The sequence below is a fragment of the Cherax quadricarinatus genome, chromosome 21 (assembly GCF_038502225.1).
Source record: "Cherax quadricarinatus isolate ZL_2023a chromosome 21, ASM3850222v1, whole genome shotgun sequence".
Lineage (NCBI taxonomy): Eukaryota > Metazoa > Arthropoda > Malacostraca > Decapoda > Parastacidae > Cherax > Cherax quadricarinatus.
The window spans coordinates 8,890,587-8,910,489 of NC_091312.1; the positions used below are offsets into that span (position 1 = coordinate 8,890,587).

The window sequence follows — 19,903 nt, forward strand, 5'->3', positions numbered from 1 at the left end:
CCAATGCAACCAATTATGTAAGTGTATTTATGTAAGTGCATTTGTATGTGTATGTTTGGGGGTCTGAAATGGACTAATCTAATTCACAATATTCCTTATGGGAACAAATTCAGTCAGTACTGGCACCTGAACATACTTCTGGAATGAAATAATATCGTAAACCTGGGGTCCACTGTACTTGACCACATTTCATTCCAAAAAGCCTTAAGCAATACGGATATGGAAAGTTAACATGATTTAGCTGTATTAGAAACTCAAATTTTTACTTACTTTAGCTGAAGATCAATACTGTTGAGCCAGTTCATGAGAGAATCCAGACCTTCCTGGACACCCTGGCATTGAACAAGAGCAGTGTCTAGCTCCTGGCAACGGAGTCCCAATCTGTCAGCAAGTTCAGCATACTGGTCAGAAAGTTCCTCTGGAGGACGTTCAATAGCCTCTTGTTCTCTAGTGTCTAGCTCTCCTTCCAGGGCACGAAGCAGAGAGGCTGCTGTTGCACGGCAATTATCAAACAGTCGTGACTGTGCTACCACATCATTGTTGATAGCCTTGGCCTTGTCTAGTTGGTCTTGAACACCTTTGGGATCAGCACCTACAGGCTCTTGTAGAATGCGAATCACTTTTACCTCAGTGTCTTTGAGCCAGCGGACAGCTTTTTCAATGGCTTCTGTGTAATCACGCTGTTTGTTACCAACACTTGTTGCCTGAAAAGAGAAAGAATCTCTAATTCATTTGTAAAGGTTCACTATTACACTATTACACAATGTTAGTAACCACTACTGTCAATTTCAACTCGTATAACTGTAACTTACCCTATCAACAAGTTTATTGGCACGCGACAGTAGGTCCTTGAATTCCACACTCACATCATCAGCAGCATCACGGACCACAGAGTCTGGATCAGCTTGCAACAATGGGTAGCGCTCTGGCAAGGATGTGCGGAAGTTATTGACAGTACGCAAGTATAAACTGGATTCGTCTAGGAATTTCTGTGTAGCCATGGTAATGAAGCGCAAATCAGCCTGATGAGCAATTACATCACCCAAGAAATCACGACAGCCTTGCTCATGGATTTTTATCTTGTTAAGGTCTGAGCAAAGCCGTTCCTTCTCTAATAAGGTCTTTGTAGCTTGATTCAGCCATGTGTGGAAGAGTGCAATCTCTTTTTCATATTTAGAGAATTCTTCCATGGCAGTGGCAAGACGGCGATGGGTGGTATCAGCCTGAACCACACACCTGTCATAGCGCTGTTTCAAAATGGTGGCAGCCTGGTCCAAAGAAACTAACTCTTCACGGGATAAAACATCACCACCCTGGTTAACTACTTGCCGCACACCATCCAGGCATGTGCCCAGGGGCCGGAACATCTCATCCAGTTCATCTTTGATTGCCTGCAACATGCAATTAGTACATTGTAGAACAATGAAGTTACAATGATTAAAAATGTGATACCTAGAATTCACTGCTCACTGAATATTTCAAGTCATGAGTGGCTGTTTTATTGAATTTATTTGAAACATATCTCATGCTGTACAGTAAAAAGTTTAAACAATTTTTATATACCAAAACCAAGAATTCACAAGGCCTACCTTAACTGTATTGATCTGATTGCGGAGACCATTAGTAGTCTCACTGACAGGCTCTTGTTCAGCCAGGCGTCGCTCTATCTCGTTCACCTTATCCACCATGTCCACAATTGTTGTATCACACTGTCTGTACTTCTCAATCATGGCTTGCTGCAATATGCATACATAAAATGGGTTACAAGCTGCTCTTCTTGTAGTTGCTAACCTAATGGTTGTTGACAATTACTCTTTCCATGGTCAGCTCATGACCAAGGAAATCCAAGGTTGTCAACATGCCAAAGGCTGCTGCTACTACACCCAAATATACCACCACAACAAAGAAGGCTACGTGCTTATCAATAATGCTACAATACAATAAAATGCTTTGGATGCAACATGACCAGCGTACAATAAGAGAACAAATAATAAATGATGGATAGGGTGAGAATAACGTTAGTAAAGCTTCTATTGTAGGTGTACATGTCTGCAGATGTAGCTTTGGATCAGTGGGTGGCAGGATTTAGGAAGGGAAAAGGAGGGACGAGGCTAAGGTCATAGGGTCTGGAGGGTCACAAGCCATGGAGAGCAGGCAGTCACAAAAGCCCACGGTCCACGACAGTCGGCCAAAAGTCGTAATGCACAGTTAACGACTTTTTTGCAGGCACAATAAAACATCCGTAGCGCCAAAGAAATAAAAACCCTAAAATAAACAAAATCAAAATCAAAGAAAAAATACAGAATTATGCAGCAACAACAGAAACCTTACAAGCTACAGTACTTGAGTTTCACAACACAAGCCTCATATCAGCCAAAACTTAATACATCTAGGCTACTAAGAAAAAACCTGTAATAAATGAAAGACAAAAAGGTATAAACGGTAAATTGACCGTTCACCAGTTTTAGTTGGCAGGCTAAATTTCCAAATTTATGTTAGTTCCATTCAAAACCAATTATAAACCTCAAGCAAAAAATTAAATTACGTGTTAATTTGCAATCTTCCAAACACGAATCACCCAGATTAATGCTAGAAGCCAGCTATTGCCTGTTTAATAGTAGGTACAGGTGCAGGCATTCCAAAGTAACAGCAACAGCAGTAGTACTTTGAACAGTATTGCAACTGTACTACACTTGTTACATAAACAGCATTAGGTATGATAGCCGGAAGGTGCAGCATCATTCCCAAAGCTTATTTACTGGTGCAGCTTACCCGCGCTTGTGCGGTGAGTAGGTAACCTTGGCGACGAGCTTCTGGAAGCAGATAGCGAGTGCCTGAGGACGAGTTCACCACAGCGCCACCCTGCTCATCAAGCACACCACTCCGTGCAGCCTCCATCATGCTCTGGATGTTGCCACTAGCAGGACACTTTACCATCGTTGTGGTGCTGTCAATCAGTCCACAGGCAATAGCCTCTTGTAAAGTCATGTGCCGTTTCAGGTGTGGGTTAAGCAAACGTCCGGTCTCTACATCATACAGACCATAGTCCAGAGCTTCAAGAAGGGCAAGACCACGCCGTGGTGTTACAATCAGACCAGTCTCTATGGCTGCAGCAATGGAAAGAAGGTGACTGGTAGCTGTGTTATACACCATGCCCTTCTGTGCATCAACAGCTCCTGTCTCGCATGCCTCAACTGGTTGGAGTAGCTGTCTAGTGCGTGTGTTCTTTATCAGTACAGTCTCTTGGTCAATGAGACCCAAGCGACAAGTTTCCTCTAAATTCAACACCTCTTTAGAGTTTGGATCAGTATACATTCCTGTTTCAGTGTTAAGGTAACCTTTGTCAATGGCTTCATCAAATGACAGAGGTTCTCTGAGGAACACAATTGTACCTTGGTCAAATATAATGCAAAGTGTCTTCAAAGTTCCTGTTTGAGGGTCATAAAGAGCCCGTTTCTTTAAATCAACAAGTCCTTCTCCTATGGCACGCTTCAGGGTCTTATATCTGCCTGTGTTTGGGTCTTTGATGACTGCAGAATCAGGATCAATAAGTTCAAAACGAAGAGCTTCCTCTAAGGTATATTCTATAATTGATTTAGGGTCAGTGTATGTGCCCTTTTCCAAGTCAATGGATCCTTCTCTAACTGCCTGCATGAAGCTAACTGGCTTTCCTACTGTTACAATGAGCCCTCTTTCATATGCTACATTGATGGTATAAACTTTCTTGGTCTGTGGATCAACTACTAGGCCTTTAGGAGAATCTATCTCCTTATCTTCTATGGCAGACCGAATGCTTTTTATCGACTCGTCTGCAGGATTCTTAAGGGCAGAAGTATTGCCATCAATTAGATTGTGATTAATAGCTTCATTAAGGTCAAGCTTATCTCCCACGCATGGCTCTGTGAAACGACCTGTATCTGGGGAATATATACCGTACTTTAGTGCTTCTTCAATAGTGAGCGGTCGTTTAGAGGGAACAACAAGGTTCTTTTTAACTGCCTCCTCCAGTGATAGCTCTTCTTTGGTGGTGGGCATAATATACTTGCCCTTCACATCATCAATAATTCCTTCTTTTACAGCAAAATTTAACTTCAAAAACTGAGATTTACTTGGATCCCTAATAACTGAGATAGCCTGATCAACAATATCTTGCTTACAAGCATCAGCTAAAGTCAACTTACGGCCTGTATTTGGCTGGATCATGCGGCCTGTCTTTTTATCATAGAAACCCATGGTGATTGCATCATACACACTCTGTGGCTTATCAATATCAAGTATCATACCATGCTCAAGTGCATCCATCAGGGTGAGAGTGCAGCCAGACCTGGGATCATTAAATTTGCCATGTCTCCGATCAATAATGCCCTCCCTACATGTTTGAACAAGGGAGAAGCAACTAGATGTACTGCTATCCCAATAACACGGAAGACTGGGGTTTATAACCAGTCGTCGCATAGCCTCGTGGAGTGTGATCCTCCGGCCAGTGTTAATGTCAGTCAGGAGTCCCTTCTCATTATCTAGTAGACCTTGGTGCAGCGCACTTTGCAGTGACATAGCTACACGACTGTCCACTACTAGTGTCAGCTCATATGCCTCCAGCAACGTGTGCCAAGTACCTGTTTGGTGATTCTTCACTAGAGCACTCTCTCCATCAATTATGTCATACTCCACAGCCTCTCGTAGATTTACCTTCTTTAGGCGACCAGATAGGGTGTCCTTCACATGGGTTGAGTCCGGATCTATCATTTGTACAGCCAGTGCTTCTGAAAGTGTAATCCATTCTCCTGTGGTAGGATTCAAGAATTTCCCCGATTCTTCCATATAAAGTTCCTTCATGATGACATCTCTTAAGGCCATTGGCATCTGTGCCTCAATAAGATAGTCTTGTTCAAATGCATCCTTAAAGTTCATTTTTTTAATTCGTCCAAAGTTGAACATGCCAGTTCTAGTATCCACAAGTTCTTTGAAAACAGCCTGTTTAAAACTCATCAGCTTTTCTGTGTCAGGATCTCTGGCTAGCGTTGTGCTTGGATCAACCAAGCCAGATCGTATTGCTTGGCTCACTGTCATTTCATCCGATGATAAAAGACTTGCGACATGACCTGTGCCAGGATTATACAAGCCTTTGGTCACAGCCTGATACAGAGTAAACTTTGTACGACCTTCTATAATAACTCCTTTAGTTAAGGCCTCCATCAGCTCAGTGTCAGTGCCTGTTATGGGGTCCCTGAACGTCCCTGTCATAGGATTAATAATACCAACTTTGATAGCATCTTCCAGTGTGAGTGAATCACCAGTTCGTGGATCCTTTACTGAAAGGCAAGAAGGATCAATTATATTTCGCTGTATGGCCTCCTTTATCGTAATGCGGTCACCATCTATGGTAACTAGACCAGTTTCTGAGTCATAAAACCCGTCTTCCAGAACCTGTTGCAAGGAGAGCGAGCCTAAAGCTGTCACAAGGTAACCTCTCCTCACAGCTTCATCTAAGCTCATTTGCTTTGGTTGCAGCAATTTTCCTGCTTCTCCATCCAAAATACCCTTGTCTAGAGCATCACTTATGATGTGTGCATCTTCATTTATCCTTACTCTACACGTATTAACATCTACCAGTTTATAGGATATTGCTGCATTTAATGTTAATTCTTCACCCTCACAAGCATCATAAAAGTAGCCGGTTTGTGGATTGTACATATCACATGATACAGCATCAGTAAGAGGTACCAGGTTTCGCCGTGTTACAATCATATTTTCTCTCACTGCTTCATCAAATGTGATGAAAGTATTCTTCTTTGTGTTCTTTATTTTCCCATTCTGAGCCACAACAAGGTCATGAAGTAGAGCATCATCTAAGGTAACATATTTGTCTGCCTTTACATCTTTACAGAGAGTAATAAAAGAGTCAACAACTCCTCTCTTAACTCCTTCATCCACATCAAGTTTTTGTTTCATGAGTGTATCTGTGATCTTGCCAGAGTTGGGATCATATAAATTCTTCTTTACTATAGCCACCAGAGACATGGGCTTTCTTTTGGGTATTAATATTCCTTTGGTAAGAGCTGTTGTGAAATCTATCTCGCATCCATTTTCAGGGTCTTTAAATGTTGCTTTCTCCAAGTCAATAAGACCTGTATCTACTGCTTCTTTCAAAGAGATAATATCTTCATTCCTAGGGTCATAGACCTGTATAGTAGATGGGTCAAGAAGACCACTTTGCATAGCATCCCCAATTACCATACTCTCCCCAGTTGTGGGATTAGTAAATATGCCTGTATCAGGTTTTAGAAGGCCTCTCCCAATGGCTTCATTTAATGCAACTACTGGCTCCAATTTGTCTTCTACTTTTTTAGGTTCTTTTTTGTCGTCAGGTTTCACCAAACCTTTCTTTGCTGCTTCAAAGAATTTAACAGGTTTTCCAGTCTGAGAGTCTAAAATTTCACCTGTGGTAGCATTTATAATGCCTTCTTTGATGGCATCGCTGAGAGGCATTTCTCGTCCAGTTAAAGGATCTTTTACAAGTGTATTGTCTGGACTAAAAGAACAAGTATCAAGTGCTTTCTGGAAAGGCACTGGTTCTCCTGTAACTGGGTCAATGAAATTTCCATTTTCAGGATCATATTGTCCTCTTTCAGCCATAATTGCTGGGTCTAAGGACTTCACCACTTCTGTTATAATTGTTATTTCTTCAACTATCCAGATTTCAGTTCTACTTCTAATTTCTATAACTGTGACAAGAGTAATAGTACCTTCTCTCACCGCTCTCCGAAGTGGTCGCCTGTTTCCAGTAGAAGGAACAACAACAACACACAAATCAACATCAATGTAACCTCCCTCCATTGCCGTCCTCAAGGTCATCTTTTGGCCGATTTCAATGACAGGGTAACATACTTGTTCTTCAGGAAGTAAAGATGGCTTCTTAAGCATATCTTCAGCTGTTCTGGCAGGCATGTATTCTTCTATTATTTCCGTGATTATGGTTGTCCTTGGTGGAGTGGGTGACCTTTTCATTTTCTCACGTGCACCTTTAATAACTTCTTTGACTGCCATTCCAGCAAGAATTGGAGCACCTATAACAGCCAGCAGACCCATTTTGACAGCATCCTTAACTTTGACTTTGCTTCCAGATTTAGGATCAATAAAGTCACCGGCTTCAACATCTATTACTCCTTTATCTATTGCTTCTTTAGTAGTTAATGCATTTCCACTTTTTGTATCATATACTACTGCATCAGGATCAATTACACCTTTGTCAACAGCTTCATCCAAAGTCAATAGTGTTCCAGTTTGTGGGTCTTTGAACTTTCCAGATTTTTCATGATAGATAGTAGAGAAGGCTTGCATGATGTTGATCTTGCTGGTTACTTCAGTAGATGGTGCTGGCTCTGTAGGTTCTACTAAACCAAGCTGAATAGCTTTGTCAATAGGCATTGAATTACTTGTTGCAGGGTCCTGGAAAGTACCAGAGGCAAAATCTATATGCCCTTGCTCAACTGCCTGTCGGAATGTCAGTTTCTCTTCTGGTCTTGTTTCATCGTCAACTTCTACAACTATATTCTGTTTTTTTGCCTCTTCAAGTGTAATCACTTCCCCTGTATTGATATTCTTCACTTCTGTGGAGCTGATCAAGATGTAGCCTTCTATAATTCTCACAGTTTTTGTTGTTATAGTTTCATATGAAGTAACAGTTTTTGTGAAGGTAGCAATATCTCTGCTTTCATCCATATCAGATATTGCTCTAGTCATAGGTTTGATCTGGAGCAAGCCACTTTCAACAGCCTCCACAATGGGAACTTCTTCACCAGTATTAGGAATAGTAAAAGTGCATAAATCAGTATTTATTAGTTTGCACTCTAAAGCTTGTGTAACCTGTACACTCTCTGGCAAAATGGGACATGGTAAGGCAAGAATAAAGTCATTGTCAATAGCAGTTTTCAACGGCTGACGGTCACTAGTTACTGGATGTATGATTTCTTTGTTGTCAGCATCCACAAGACCCCTCTCCAGTGCTACAGGGAATGTCATCCCAAGAGGTGGTAGCCAATCAACCCTAGCAACTGCTGAGGTAACAAATACATCAGTCATGTCAACTGCCTCTAATATAGACACGGGACCCCTCTTTAAATTCACCTGGCCAGATTCTTGGTTGATAATACCCTTCCGAATAGCTTCATCTAGAGTAAGGATTTTGTGCGTTTCTGGCTCTAAAATCTGTGATACTGGATCAATGATATCACACATTATAGCTTCAAGTAGAGTCAACCTACTGCCAGTTTCTGGATGAATAAATCTTTGAGTATCTTTATCAAAGAGCCCCTGAGATACAACTTCAGGCAAGGTAACACTTCTTCCAACTGGCACAAGAACACTTCCTGTGGTGCCATCAAGAACACCACTCTCAACTGCTTCACTGATTGTTAATGGTTCTCCACATGCTACATCAACAATAGCTCCACTGTTACCATCAACTTTCTTCAGTCTTACAGCTTCTTCCAAGGACAAAGCCTCTCCACCTGGTCCTAAGAAAGTGTTGGGATCCTCCAAGATGGCTGCAGTTTTTTCATCAACCACACCTTTGGAAGCTGCCTGTCTGGGCTTCATGGATTTTCTACACACTTTCTGTAAAACAACTAACTTTCCTTCATGATCACTACTTGGCCTCGACTTTGCACAACCAATGGCAACACTGAACTTGGGTTCTGTTGTGACACGTTCTCGTGTCCTTTCTCCGAGAGACATCTTCCTCTCCGAATCATACTCCTCTGGGCTTTCAACATTGCTTATGGACTTAATTGGTTTAGTTTTTTGCACCTCTTTATCAGAATCCATAGGTTCAATTTCCATACTAACCAAATCGTCTGACATTTTATCAGTTTCTTGAGGCAAGTCTTCCATTTCATCTTCTGAAGGTGTTTTGACAGGCAACTTCTGTGTACTATCTAACAGCAAGGCACCAGTTAATGGTTCCATCTCACCCTTAACAGGAGAAACATCAGTAAGGGACTCTGGTTTAGCTTCTGATGGCAGGATCTCTCCTACAAGCCCTGGTGTGTCTTCCGAGGCCTTTACCTGACTGGTGGGTTCCGGTTTAACCTCGGATAGCAAAACCTGACTGGTGGGTTCCGGTTTAACCTCGGATGGCAAAACCTGACTGGTGGGTTCTGGTTTAACTTCAGATGGCAAAACAGGACTGGTGGGTTCTGGTTTAACTTCAGATGGCAAAACAGGACTGGTGGGTTCTGGTTTAACTTCAGATGGCAAAACAGGACTGGTGGGTTCTGGTTTAACTTCAGATGGCAAAACAGGACTGGTGGGTTCTGGTTTAACTTCAGATGGCAAAACAGGACTGGTGGGTTCTGGTTTAACTTCAGATGGCAAAACAGGACTGGTGGGTTCTGGTTTAACTTCAGATGGCAAAACAGGACTGGTGGGTTCTGGTTTAACTTCAGATGGCAAAACAGGACTGGTGGGTTCTGGTTTAACTTCAGATGGCAAAACAGGACTGGTGGGTTCTGGTTTAACTTCAGATGGCAAAACAGGACTGGTGGGTTCTCGTTTAACTTCAGATGGCAAAACAGGACTGGTGGGTTCTGGTTTAACTTCAGATGGCAAAACAGGACTGGTGGGTTCTGGTTTAACTTCAGATGGCAAAACAGGACTGGTGGGTTCTGGTTTAACTTCAGATGGCAAAACAGGACTGGTGGGTTCTGGTTTAACTTCAGATGGCAAAACAGGACTGGTGGGTTCTGGTTTAGCCTCAGATGACAGGACCTCACGGGTGGGTTCTGGTTCAACCTCAGATGGCAGGACCTCACGGGTGGGTTCTGGTTCAACCTCAGATGGCAGGACCTCACGGGTGGGTTCTGGTTCAACCTCAGATGGCAGGACCTCATGGGGCCGTTCTGGTTCAACCTCAGATGGCAGGACCTCATGGGGCCGTTCTGGTTCAACCTCAGATGGCAGGACCTCATGGGGCCGTTCTGGTTCAACCTCAGATGGCAGGACCTCGCGGGTGGGTTCTGGTTCAACCTCAGATGGCAGGACCTCGCGGGTGGGTTCTGGTTCAACCTCAGATGGCAGGACCTCACAGGTGGGTACTGGTTCAACCTCGGATGGCAGGACCTCGCGGGTGGGTTCTGGTTCAACCTCGGATGGCAGGACCTCGCGGGTGGGTTCTGGTTCAGCCTCGGACGGTAGGACCTCGCGGGTGGGTTCTGGTTCAGCCTCAGATGGCAGGGCCTCGTGGGTGGGTTCTGGTTCAGCCTCAGATGGCAGGGCCTCGTGGGTGGGTTGTGGTTCAACCTCAGATGGCAGGGCCTCGCGGGTGGGTTGTGGTTCAACCTCAGATGGCAGGACCTCGCGGGTGGGTTCTGGTTCAACCTCAGATGGCAGGACCTCGCGGGTGGGTTCTGGTTCAACCTCAGATGGCAGGACCTCGCGGGTGGGTTCTGGTTCAACCTCAGATGGCAGGACCTCGCGGGTGGGTTCTGGTTCAACCTCAGATGGCAGGACCTCGCAGGTGGGTTCTGGTTCAACCTCAGATGGCAGGACCTCGTGGGTGGGTTCTGGTTCAACCTCAGATGGCAGGACCTCACAGGTGGGTTCTGGTTCAACCTCAGATGGCAGGACCTTGCAGGTGGGTTCTGGTTCAACTTCAGATGGCAGGGCCTCACTGGTGGGTTCTAACCTAATCTCGGATAGCAGGACCTCACGGGTGGGTTCTGATTTAACTTCGGATGGCAGAACCTCACTGGTGGGTTCACCTTCCTCTGACAACAGGATTTGACCAGTAGGTTCTGGCTTACCTTCAGAGGGCAGGACTTGGCTGGTTGGTTCAATTTTTTCCTCAGAGGGCATACTGTCTGTGGACAGTCTTTGCTTTACCTGGTCAATGGAAAGCAGTTGCTCTGGTGACAGACTGCCAACATCATCCACTATCACCTGTGTGTCATCTTCCAGATGAAGAATTTCAAACACCTTCTCTTCTGGACTGCCAATTATTTTTTCACCAGACAAAGGTTGAATTTCTTGAATCTTCCCATGCGCAGTACTTCTAATTTCTTCAAGTTCCTCGGGGGATATCAGTCCCCGTGAAAATGCCTCTTCAGGGGCAATCTCTTCTCCTGTCACAGGGTCTTGAAGTATAACATCTGTTTCTACAACCGTTGTAGACTTTATGGTGGTGCGAGAATGTTTACTAATCACCGACTCCAAAGGCTCCTCAGGCGTGGAATCTGTAATTATTTCTACACTCTCTTCAATTATAATTTCTGCTCCAGTTTTAGGATCAACTTTTTTAACCTTCTTAATGCCTTTCTTGATGGCCTGCACAGCAGCCACTCCAGCAATAACTGGGGCACCTATAACAGCTGCAACTCCAAGAACACCATACTTAGCAGCATCAGTTAATGATAACTTACGACCAGTCTTGTCTTTGTATTCACCAGAGTCTTTGTCGATAACTCCTTTTCTTATAGCTTCACTAAAATTCAAATCACGCCCAGTGTAAGGGTCTTTTACCTTTATTCCAGTGGGCTGGATCTTCCCTTCTTTAACTGCTGTTACTACATCCAAAACTGAGCCATCATCTAAATGAATATTACCTTCAGTTGGGTTAAAGGTAATACCAGGTTTAATCTCAACAAGAGTAGCATCCACTGTAGGTTCATTGGTTCGAATTTCTCTGAATGTACCTGAAATACTACCTTCCACACCACCTGACACCTGAACTTTGTCTGGTTGACCATCAACACTAGTTATCTGAATAACGCGACCTGATACATAATCTGTTATCTCATCAGTGCGATCTTTCAAGATTACCAATTTTTTAGTTATTGCTTCTTTCATGGTAAGCCTCCTGTCTGGATTGAATTCATCAGGGTATTTTCCAGTGCAATCTAGAATATTCTTGTCCAGAGCTCTAGTAAGAGTAATGTTTCGTCCATTCTTTGGGTCTATAACTTCGGCAGACTGAGAATCGATAATCCCAATTTTGACGCATTCCTCAAAACTGACTAATCTGTCTGTGCCTGGTATTGTGAAAAGGCCCATGACAGGATCATACAGCTTCTCATCAATTGCTTCTTTAAGAAACCAGCCATCTGGTGGCAGTTCCAGAGTACGAGTTTTTGCAGAATAGCTTTCATTATATACAGTCGTGGTGCCAGTAAATGATGCACCAGATGATGTCATATCTGTATCATCAATATTTCCCATAGCACTATCAACAGAATCAGCAGGAGACCGTAGGGTACTCTTTATCTTTCTTGGAGGTCTTTCTGGTGACACTAGAGAGCTCCCTGGCATACCTTTATCAGGTGAAGTTGGAACAGATTCATCAGTTTTTAGAGGAGACTCTGGCCCTATCCCACTAGATTTCATTGGAGAATCTGGCCTTGAACCAAATGACTTTATGGGAGACTCGCCTCTTGAAGTGTATGGTGATGCTTGTCTCGAACTATAAGATTTTGATGGGGATTCTGAGCGAGATTTTGTCGGCGAGCCTTCTCGCGAGCCATTTATAGTTTGGAATAGTGTGTCAGGTCTAACACTAACCAATTTTGTTGGAGAGACTGACTTGGTACTTAAATATTCTATAGAATCATCAGTTTCAATGAATTCTTGAGATAACTTCTCTAGTTTTGTCAAAACGAGATCTTTCGAAGGGGATTGAAAGATCTCTGTGGAACCCGGACTTTGCCTTTTCTCAGGTGAAGTTGGACAAATTGTTTTCAGTGGTGATGCTTTTCTTCTTGGTGATTTTGAGGGAGAGAGTTCCTTATCCTCTCCCTTCATTGGAGAAACTGGTTGGCTACCTTTTACAGGAGATGCTACTTTTTCTAGTGTTTTAGATGGAGAAGAAACAAGTGATCTAATGGGTGTTGCTTCTTTGTCTGCTTTTTGTGGGGATATGGGAAGATTAGGTCTTACCAACACTCTCTCTGGAGATTTTGATGGTGAAGACTGGGGTGAATACAAATCTTCATAAGTTTTGTCAGGAGATTTAATACCACTTGTCTTTGTAGGTGAACCAATCCTATCAGGCATCTTTGATGGAGAAGAAACAGGTGGCCTTGATGGCCGCTCAGGTGATATACTAGTCCTAGCACTCTTGGTTGGACTAGGAAACTTGTCTGGAGAGTGATGACGCTTAACAGTTTCCCTTGTTGGTGAAACAGGAACTGTCGAGTCTGGAGAAGTGGCATTAGCACTTGGCAGTGCAGAAGGCCATTCCCTTGACAGAGTAACTAGACCCTGCTGAATGGCTTCATCTAAAGGCATAGTTTTGTTACTTTCTGGATCATGATAGGTGCCTTGAGCTTCATTGATGAGACCCCTGTGTTTTGCTTCTTGTAGAGTAACTCTTGATTCAGTGGTATGAATGCCTGTGGTTTTGACAGTAACATACCTCTTTATGGTCTTAGTAATTGTAGCAGTAGTCACAGTAACACTCAACAGACCTCGCAAAGTAGCAGCACCTTCTGGGGTGATTAATTTTCTATTCACTGCCTCTTCAAGGGCCACAGCCTTTCCTGTTTTAGGATCTAAGATCTGTCCTGTGTTGGGATCAAGATTATTATTCAAGACAGCTTCTACAACATTAATTTCTTTTCCCTTATCAAAAATTCCAATATTCATTTTAAGAGTTTCAAGAATTTGTGGCTGAATCATCTTTGCTGTAACAGCATCCTCCAGACTCATAGTACTTCCATTCTTTAGGTTAAATAAACCAGTCTTAGAATTTATGACACCTTTCAGCATTGCCATCTTAAAACTGATGTAGTTCCCAGTTTCAGGATCTTTGATACCATCAATATCAAATATTGTTTTAGTGGATACTGATGTGATAAGACCCCTATTTACAGCATCTATAAGACTAATGACCTCTCCACTTTCGGTATCTCTGTACTTTCCTTCAGGCAGGAGCACAGAAAACATAAAAGCTTCAGGCAAAGTAAGGAGAGTTTTGCTGGCTGTATCTTTCACCGATTTTAAATCTACATCAACAATGCCCTTACCAACAGCTTCTAGTAATGGTATATGGTCCCTAATTTGTGGATCTTGTATATGTCCTATACTGTCCAAGAGTTTCAGATCATTGCAGTCTTTCAGTGTGTAAGGTCGACAAATAAGCTGCTGTTGCAACGCTTCAGAAAACTGCAACTTCTGCCCAGTAACATTATTAATGTAACGTCCAGCAGTAACACTTATTACACCTTCCTTAATGGCTTCCGCTACAGTTAATTTACATCCAGTATCTGAATTTACTACCTCACGAATATGAGATGTCAAAAGTCCTTTTTGAACAGCCTCATCTAATGTATACTTTTCTCCAGAATTTCTATCTATGGCCTGACCTGAGTAATCATCAATGAATCCCTGGCTGATGGCTTCTGACAGAGATATTCCACTTGATAAAACTGGTGATGGTTCAGCAGATATGAATCCTCTGGCAAAAGCTTGAGTTATTGGTATCTTTTCTCCAGTAGAAGGAACAGTGAATTCTCCTGTGCGCACATTAACATGGCCTTCAACTATGGCATCATAGAGAGAGAGCGAAGCCACCACTGGTACACAAAGCTGGGTAAAGAAGCTTACCTTCTCTAAAATGATGAAACCAATCTTTGCTGCCTCTTCCGGTGTTAGCAGTTTGCCTGTCGTGGGATCCTTGAAGGTTCCTTCTTCTGGGCTGTACAACCCTCGTTTAGTAGCTTGTAACAGTGTCAGCTCTCGTCTTGTCGATGGATCTATTATACCGCAAGGTGTATCCAAGTGTTTTAAAAGCACAGGGTTCACATAACCACGTTCCACAGCTTCAGACAAGGGAATGTCCTCACCAGTGGTAGGGTGAATCAATGTACCTGTTGCAAGGTCCACTAACCCACCTTCCATTGCCTGGTACAAAGAAAGCTTTTCACCTGTAACAGGATGCACTACATGAGGCTCTGCAGCTCCTGATGCTGCAGTGGCAGCTGCCAGACGGCGAGTGGAAGTTGTGGTAGTAACTTGCATGGAGGAACCTATATGGCTGGTGGAAGTTGCTAAATGACCATCCACATGATCAGATTCCATAAGCTGTGTGGCTGAGAAGAGTTGTGAGGGAATGGACCCACCTGTCACTGTCACCTGGACTTCTGACCGAGCTCGATACTCCTTATCATTACTGCAATAAAAAGCACACCTTCAGACACCGTCCATACAAAACTAAGAATTTTCACCTCTTGAAATTAACTCAACATAATTCATTACACAAAACAAAACTGTGCTTAAAAAATTATGTAATTTAAAGATTTACAACAATTCACAATATGACTTTGTCCACAGGGAAAGTAAAACAATCCCATGGGTAATGAAGGGAAATGACAAACAAAAATAAGTGATGACTAACTCAATGATCATAGGAATGGAGTGGTCAGGGCGGACTTCAGGCAGGTTGAGCTCTGTTCGGAAAGTCTTCTCCAAACTGACAGGTGCTAGGTCCTCCAACTGGAACTGTCACAATCACAACAGACAAAAGAATTAGATTTATGGAACTATAAAACCTATTAAAAGGCAAGATACAATGAATAAATCCTATTTAGTAATACCTGAAGAGGTACTGTTAAGTGGCTGCTAGACTTTTCTTTTCCTCCAAAGTGTCTTTCATTTTTAACATGAAAATGCCTCATCTTATTGGCTTTAAATTTCTGAAGCTGGTGTATGTATTGTAACTGCTGGCATATGCATTATAACTAAATAAATAATTAAAGAAAATTATATTATATACATATTTTTTTTTCAACAAGAGTCATGGAATGAGCAAATGACTTTCAATAGCCTCTCAAGGGTACATTTACCACTTGTGTAGTGGATTCTTTCCTGTTTAATCATGGTAACAATATATTTTTTTGAGTGGCTCTAATCTTTAATGACTGATACATTTTACAGAACAACAAGCAGTAATCTGACAATTTATTAACACAGCTAAAATAACCAATTGTTGGATGCCTTAATAAAAAGAAAGTTTGGCTTTCACTCTGAGCTGTGTAAATTTTTACTTGCTAAATTTATTAAACTGGTTTGTATGCATTAACCCAAGACTGCCTTTTTTTGAGTGGCTTCAAATCTTAAGCACTGGTGTATTTAGTTTTTGTACTGCAATTTGGGCTATGTTAGTGCTGATTTGTCAGTTTTGTTTAACATGTGAAAATTTAAATATATGTTTAATGTAATTTGTGAATGCTTCATCTGATCTGCTTCAATCCTTCAGCTAATCTATCTTACACGACACTTTGGATAGTTATTGGACTGTGTAGGTACCAGTTTAAAAAAAATTGGCTTCATCCCTTTGATGTCCCTGTCTCTGAGTTCATAGATGGGATGAAATCTGGAGTTGCCAGTGTGCAGGGGGAATAACCAAGTGTTTTCTTTTAGGACTCCAAAATTTTTTACAAAGAAGGTAACCAAGAGAAGAAAAACTTAGCACTCGTATGTTTCTTTTTTTTTTTTATTAAGGTTTCACAAGTTCAGTGAGCCCTCAAGTTTTTATTTTCAGTATATTCTCAAATACATTTTTTCTTCCTCTAAGATTTATATTAATAACTCAAGAAAACACTATCCAATCAGCTTCAAATTTTCAAATGATGGCATAATGTAAATAGGGAAAGGTTCATGCAACTACAGTATTTGCAATGCAAGTGCCCTATGATCAATGGTATACAGTGGCCCCTCCCTTTTTGTTGATCTCCATTATCACCAATTTCAGTTTGTCAACTTTTTTCATCAATATTTTAGTTCCGTTTTCATCGATGGTACGGAACCTGTCCAGTGCCCAGTGCGCAGACAAAGCCGCTTCCCACACGCATTCTCAGGCAGTGTCGCGTTGTTTCTCGGTGAGTGAACATCTCCTGCCAGGTCATACGAAACATTTTGCAATAATCCATTGTTTTTGGCACTTGTTTATTGTGCATGGTTGCTAAATAAGCCACCATGGCCCCAAAGAAAGCTCCTAGTGCCAGTCCTTTGGTAAAGAAAGTGAGAAACACTGTAGAAATGAAAAAAGAAATCTTTCAAAAATATGAGTGGCATATGCATAGCCAAACTCGGCAGAACGTACAGGAAGGCGCCATCAACTATCAGCTCCACTGTGGCAAAGAGAAAAGAAATCAGAAGCTGATGTTGTGAAAGGGGTGAATGCGATAACCAAACAGAGATCCCAAGCAACTGAAGAAGTAAAGAAACTGTTGGTATGGATCAGAGAGAGTTAGCAGGAGATAGTGTTGTGCAGTCGATAATTTGTGAAAAGGCAAGGCAGTTGCATGACGATCTCAAAGGAACTGCCTGAAACAAGTGCTGATGCTGGTGAATTTAAGGCCAGCAAAGGCTGGTTCAAAAATTTCAAGAACCTAAGTGGTATACACAGGGCTGTAAGGCAGGGTACCAGTTCAGACAAACAAGCGGCTGAAAAATTTGTGCGGGAATTCGAAGGTTATGTAGAGACTGAAAAATTCCAACCCCAACAAGTGTTCAATTGTGAAAAAACAGGCCTGTTTTGGAAGAAAATGCCAAAGAGGACCTACATCATGTGGGAGGAAAAGCCTATGAAACAAGCCTATGAAACAGGCTAACAATCTTGTGTGGTATGCTAGTGGGGATTTCAATGTGAAGCCTTTACTGCTGTATCACTCTGAAAATCCAAGCATTTTCAAGAAAAACAGTGTTGTCAAGAGTAAATTGTGTGTGATGTGGAAGGCTAACAGTAGGGCATGGGCCACGAGGGAAATTTTCCTGGAATGGTTCAATGAAGTATTTGGCTCAAGTGTGAATAAATACCTCTTGGATAATAAATTGCCACTCCAGTGCCTCCTGTTAATGGACAATGCTTCTGCTTATCCTCCAGACTTGGAAGACCAATTGTCTAAGGAATTCAGTTTTGCCTCCTGACACCACTCCTCTCATCCAGCCCATGGACCAGCATCATTGCAAACTTCAAAAAACTGAACACCAAAGCAATGTTTCAAAGGTGTTTTGAGATAACCTCGGGCTCTGAACTGACTGTAAGAGAGTTCTGGAAGAATCACTTCAATATCTTCCACTGCACAAGCCTTATAGATAAGGCTTGACAGGGAGTGACTTCCAGGACGATAAACTCTGCTTGGGGACAACTGTGGCCAGATTGTGTCCAAAAGAAGGATTTTGAAGGGTTTGAGACTGACCCTATCAACCCTACACCTGTTGTGCAATCAATTATAGCATTGGGGAATTCCATGGGGGTGGATGTGAGTGGCGAGGATGTGGAAGAGTTGGTGGAGGACCACAGTGAAAAGCTAACCACTGAAGAGCTGCAAGAGCTTCATCTGCACCAGCAACAAACCACAGCTCAGGAAATTGCTTCAGAGGAGGAGGAAGAGAGATGGAAGAAGGTGCTTTCTTCAAAGATTAAGGAGATTTGTGCAATGTGGACTAAGGTGCATTCATCTGTAGAGGAACATCACCCTGAAAAAGTTGTTGCAATCCATGCTGGCGACTTTTACAATGACAATGCCATGTCCCATTTTAGGCAAGTCTTAAAGAGACGCCAGAAACAGACCTACCTGGACATATATAGTGCGACAGGGGTCCAGTGACTCGAGCTGGTCCTATTGGCATTAAAAAACAAAGGAGGGAAGTGACCCCAGATAAGGACTTGGTACCAACAATTCTTATGGAGGGGAATTTCCCTTCCAAAAAATAACCTCTTCCCTCTCCCTTCCTCCTGGTCTTCCATCCATCAACAACAGCCTTCAATAAAGGTAAGTGTCATGTTGAATGTTCATTCTTTTGTGCATGTAAATCTATCTGTAAGGTTAAAAATTTTTTTGTTAATACTTCTGGGTGTCTGGAATGGATTAATTGGATTTACATTATTTCTTACGGGGAAAATGGTTTCTGTTTTTGCCGATCACTCTGGAATGGATTAAACACAAAAACCGAGGGTCCACTGTATAGCCTCATTCTCAAATTTCTTTTTCATACAATAACTCAAAGTCTCTTCTCATTGTCAGTTTGAAGCCAACACTGATTTATTCTACTTAGAAACGTTTAGATTGTCAGTGAATGTGCAGGTGCCAATTTGCCAATTAAACTTATAAAATGGTGTGGGGATTTTCCCCGTCATATACAGTGGTACCTTGACTTACAAGTTTAATTAGTTCTGTGACCCAGCTCTTATCTCGATTTGCTTGTACAGTGGAACTCCAGTTTTTGTACAGTCCGCATATGGTACAATTCAGATTTAGAACACTTTTGGGTGAAATTTTGGTTGAGATTTCATACCTCCATCCGGAAATCATATGTGTTGGACGCGTCCGCTCATAAGTTTGCAACTCAGTCCGAAACATTTCGTAATAATCCATTGTTTTTTGTGCTCATGACTGCTAAATAAGCCACCATGGGGCCAAAGAAAGTTCAGAGTGCCAGCCCTTTGATAAAGAAGGTGAGAAACACAATAGAATTCTTCAGTGATTCTACGATATGTACGATACTAAAGCAGCAGGAGTCGATAAAGGCTATAGCACAAGCCAGCGATAAAGTACTGTATAGCATTAACCCTTTCAGGGTTTACGTCGGAAACCCTGAAAGGGTTACGCACCAGGGTTTTTGACGTACTAGTACACCTAAATTTTAGTGCCCTCAAATCTAGTGAGAAAGCTGGTAGGCCTACATATGAAAGAATGGGTCTATGTGGTCAGTGTGTGCAGTACAAAAAAAAAAATCCTGCAGCACACAGTGTGTAATGAGAAAAAAAATCTGACAGTGTTTCTGGTTTAAAACAGCGACTTTGCACTGTATTTTCGTATGGTATTTATGACGGTATTCTAGTTTTCCTGGTCTCATTTTATAGAATGGAAGACATTACAGAAATTGAGAGGAATTTGATTGGTTTTAC

The 19,903-nt window shown here is 42.2% G+C and overlaps 1 protein-coding gene across 50 annotated transcripts in view; it reads right to left on the bottom strand.

Moving 5' to 3' along the window:
* Nucleotides 1-19,903, bottom strand: part of shot (dystonin-like protein short stop) — a 956,738-nt gene that overhangs the window by 208,735 nt on the left and 728,100 nt on the right. For 47 of the 50 annotated variants that reach the window (XR_011392260.1, XM_070087199.1, XM_070087187.1 and 44 more), the window contains 5 exons: nt 15,386-15,489; nt 2,773-15,160; nt 1,590-1,736; nt 813-1,391; nt 271-704 (listed from right to left, as the gene is read on the bottom strand). Coding sequence is in view for 49 of the 50 variants with exons in the window: in XM_070087199.1 (XP_069943300.1) it covers nt 271-704; nt 813-1,391; nt 1,590-1,736; nt 2,773-15,160; nt 15,386-15,489 (13,652 nt within the window). In the remaining variant the exon portion in view is untranslated. The remainder of the gene's footprint in view (nt 1-270; nt 705-812; nt 1,392-1,589; nt 1,737-2,772; nt 15,161-15,385; nt 15,490-19,903) is intronic. The other 3 variants (XM_070087165.1, XM_070087156.1, XM_070087155.1) reach the window with 3 other exon arrangements.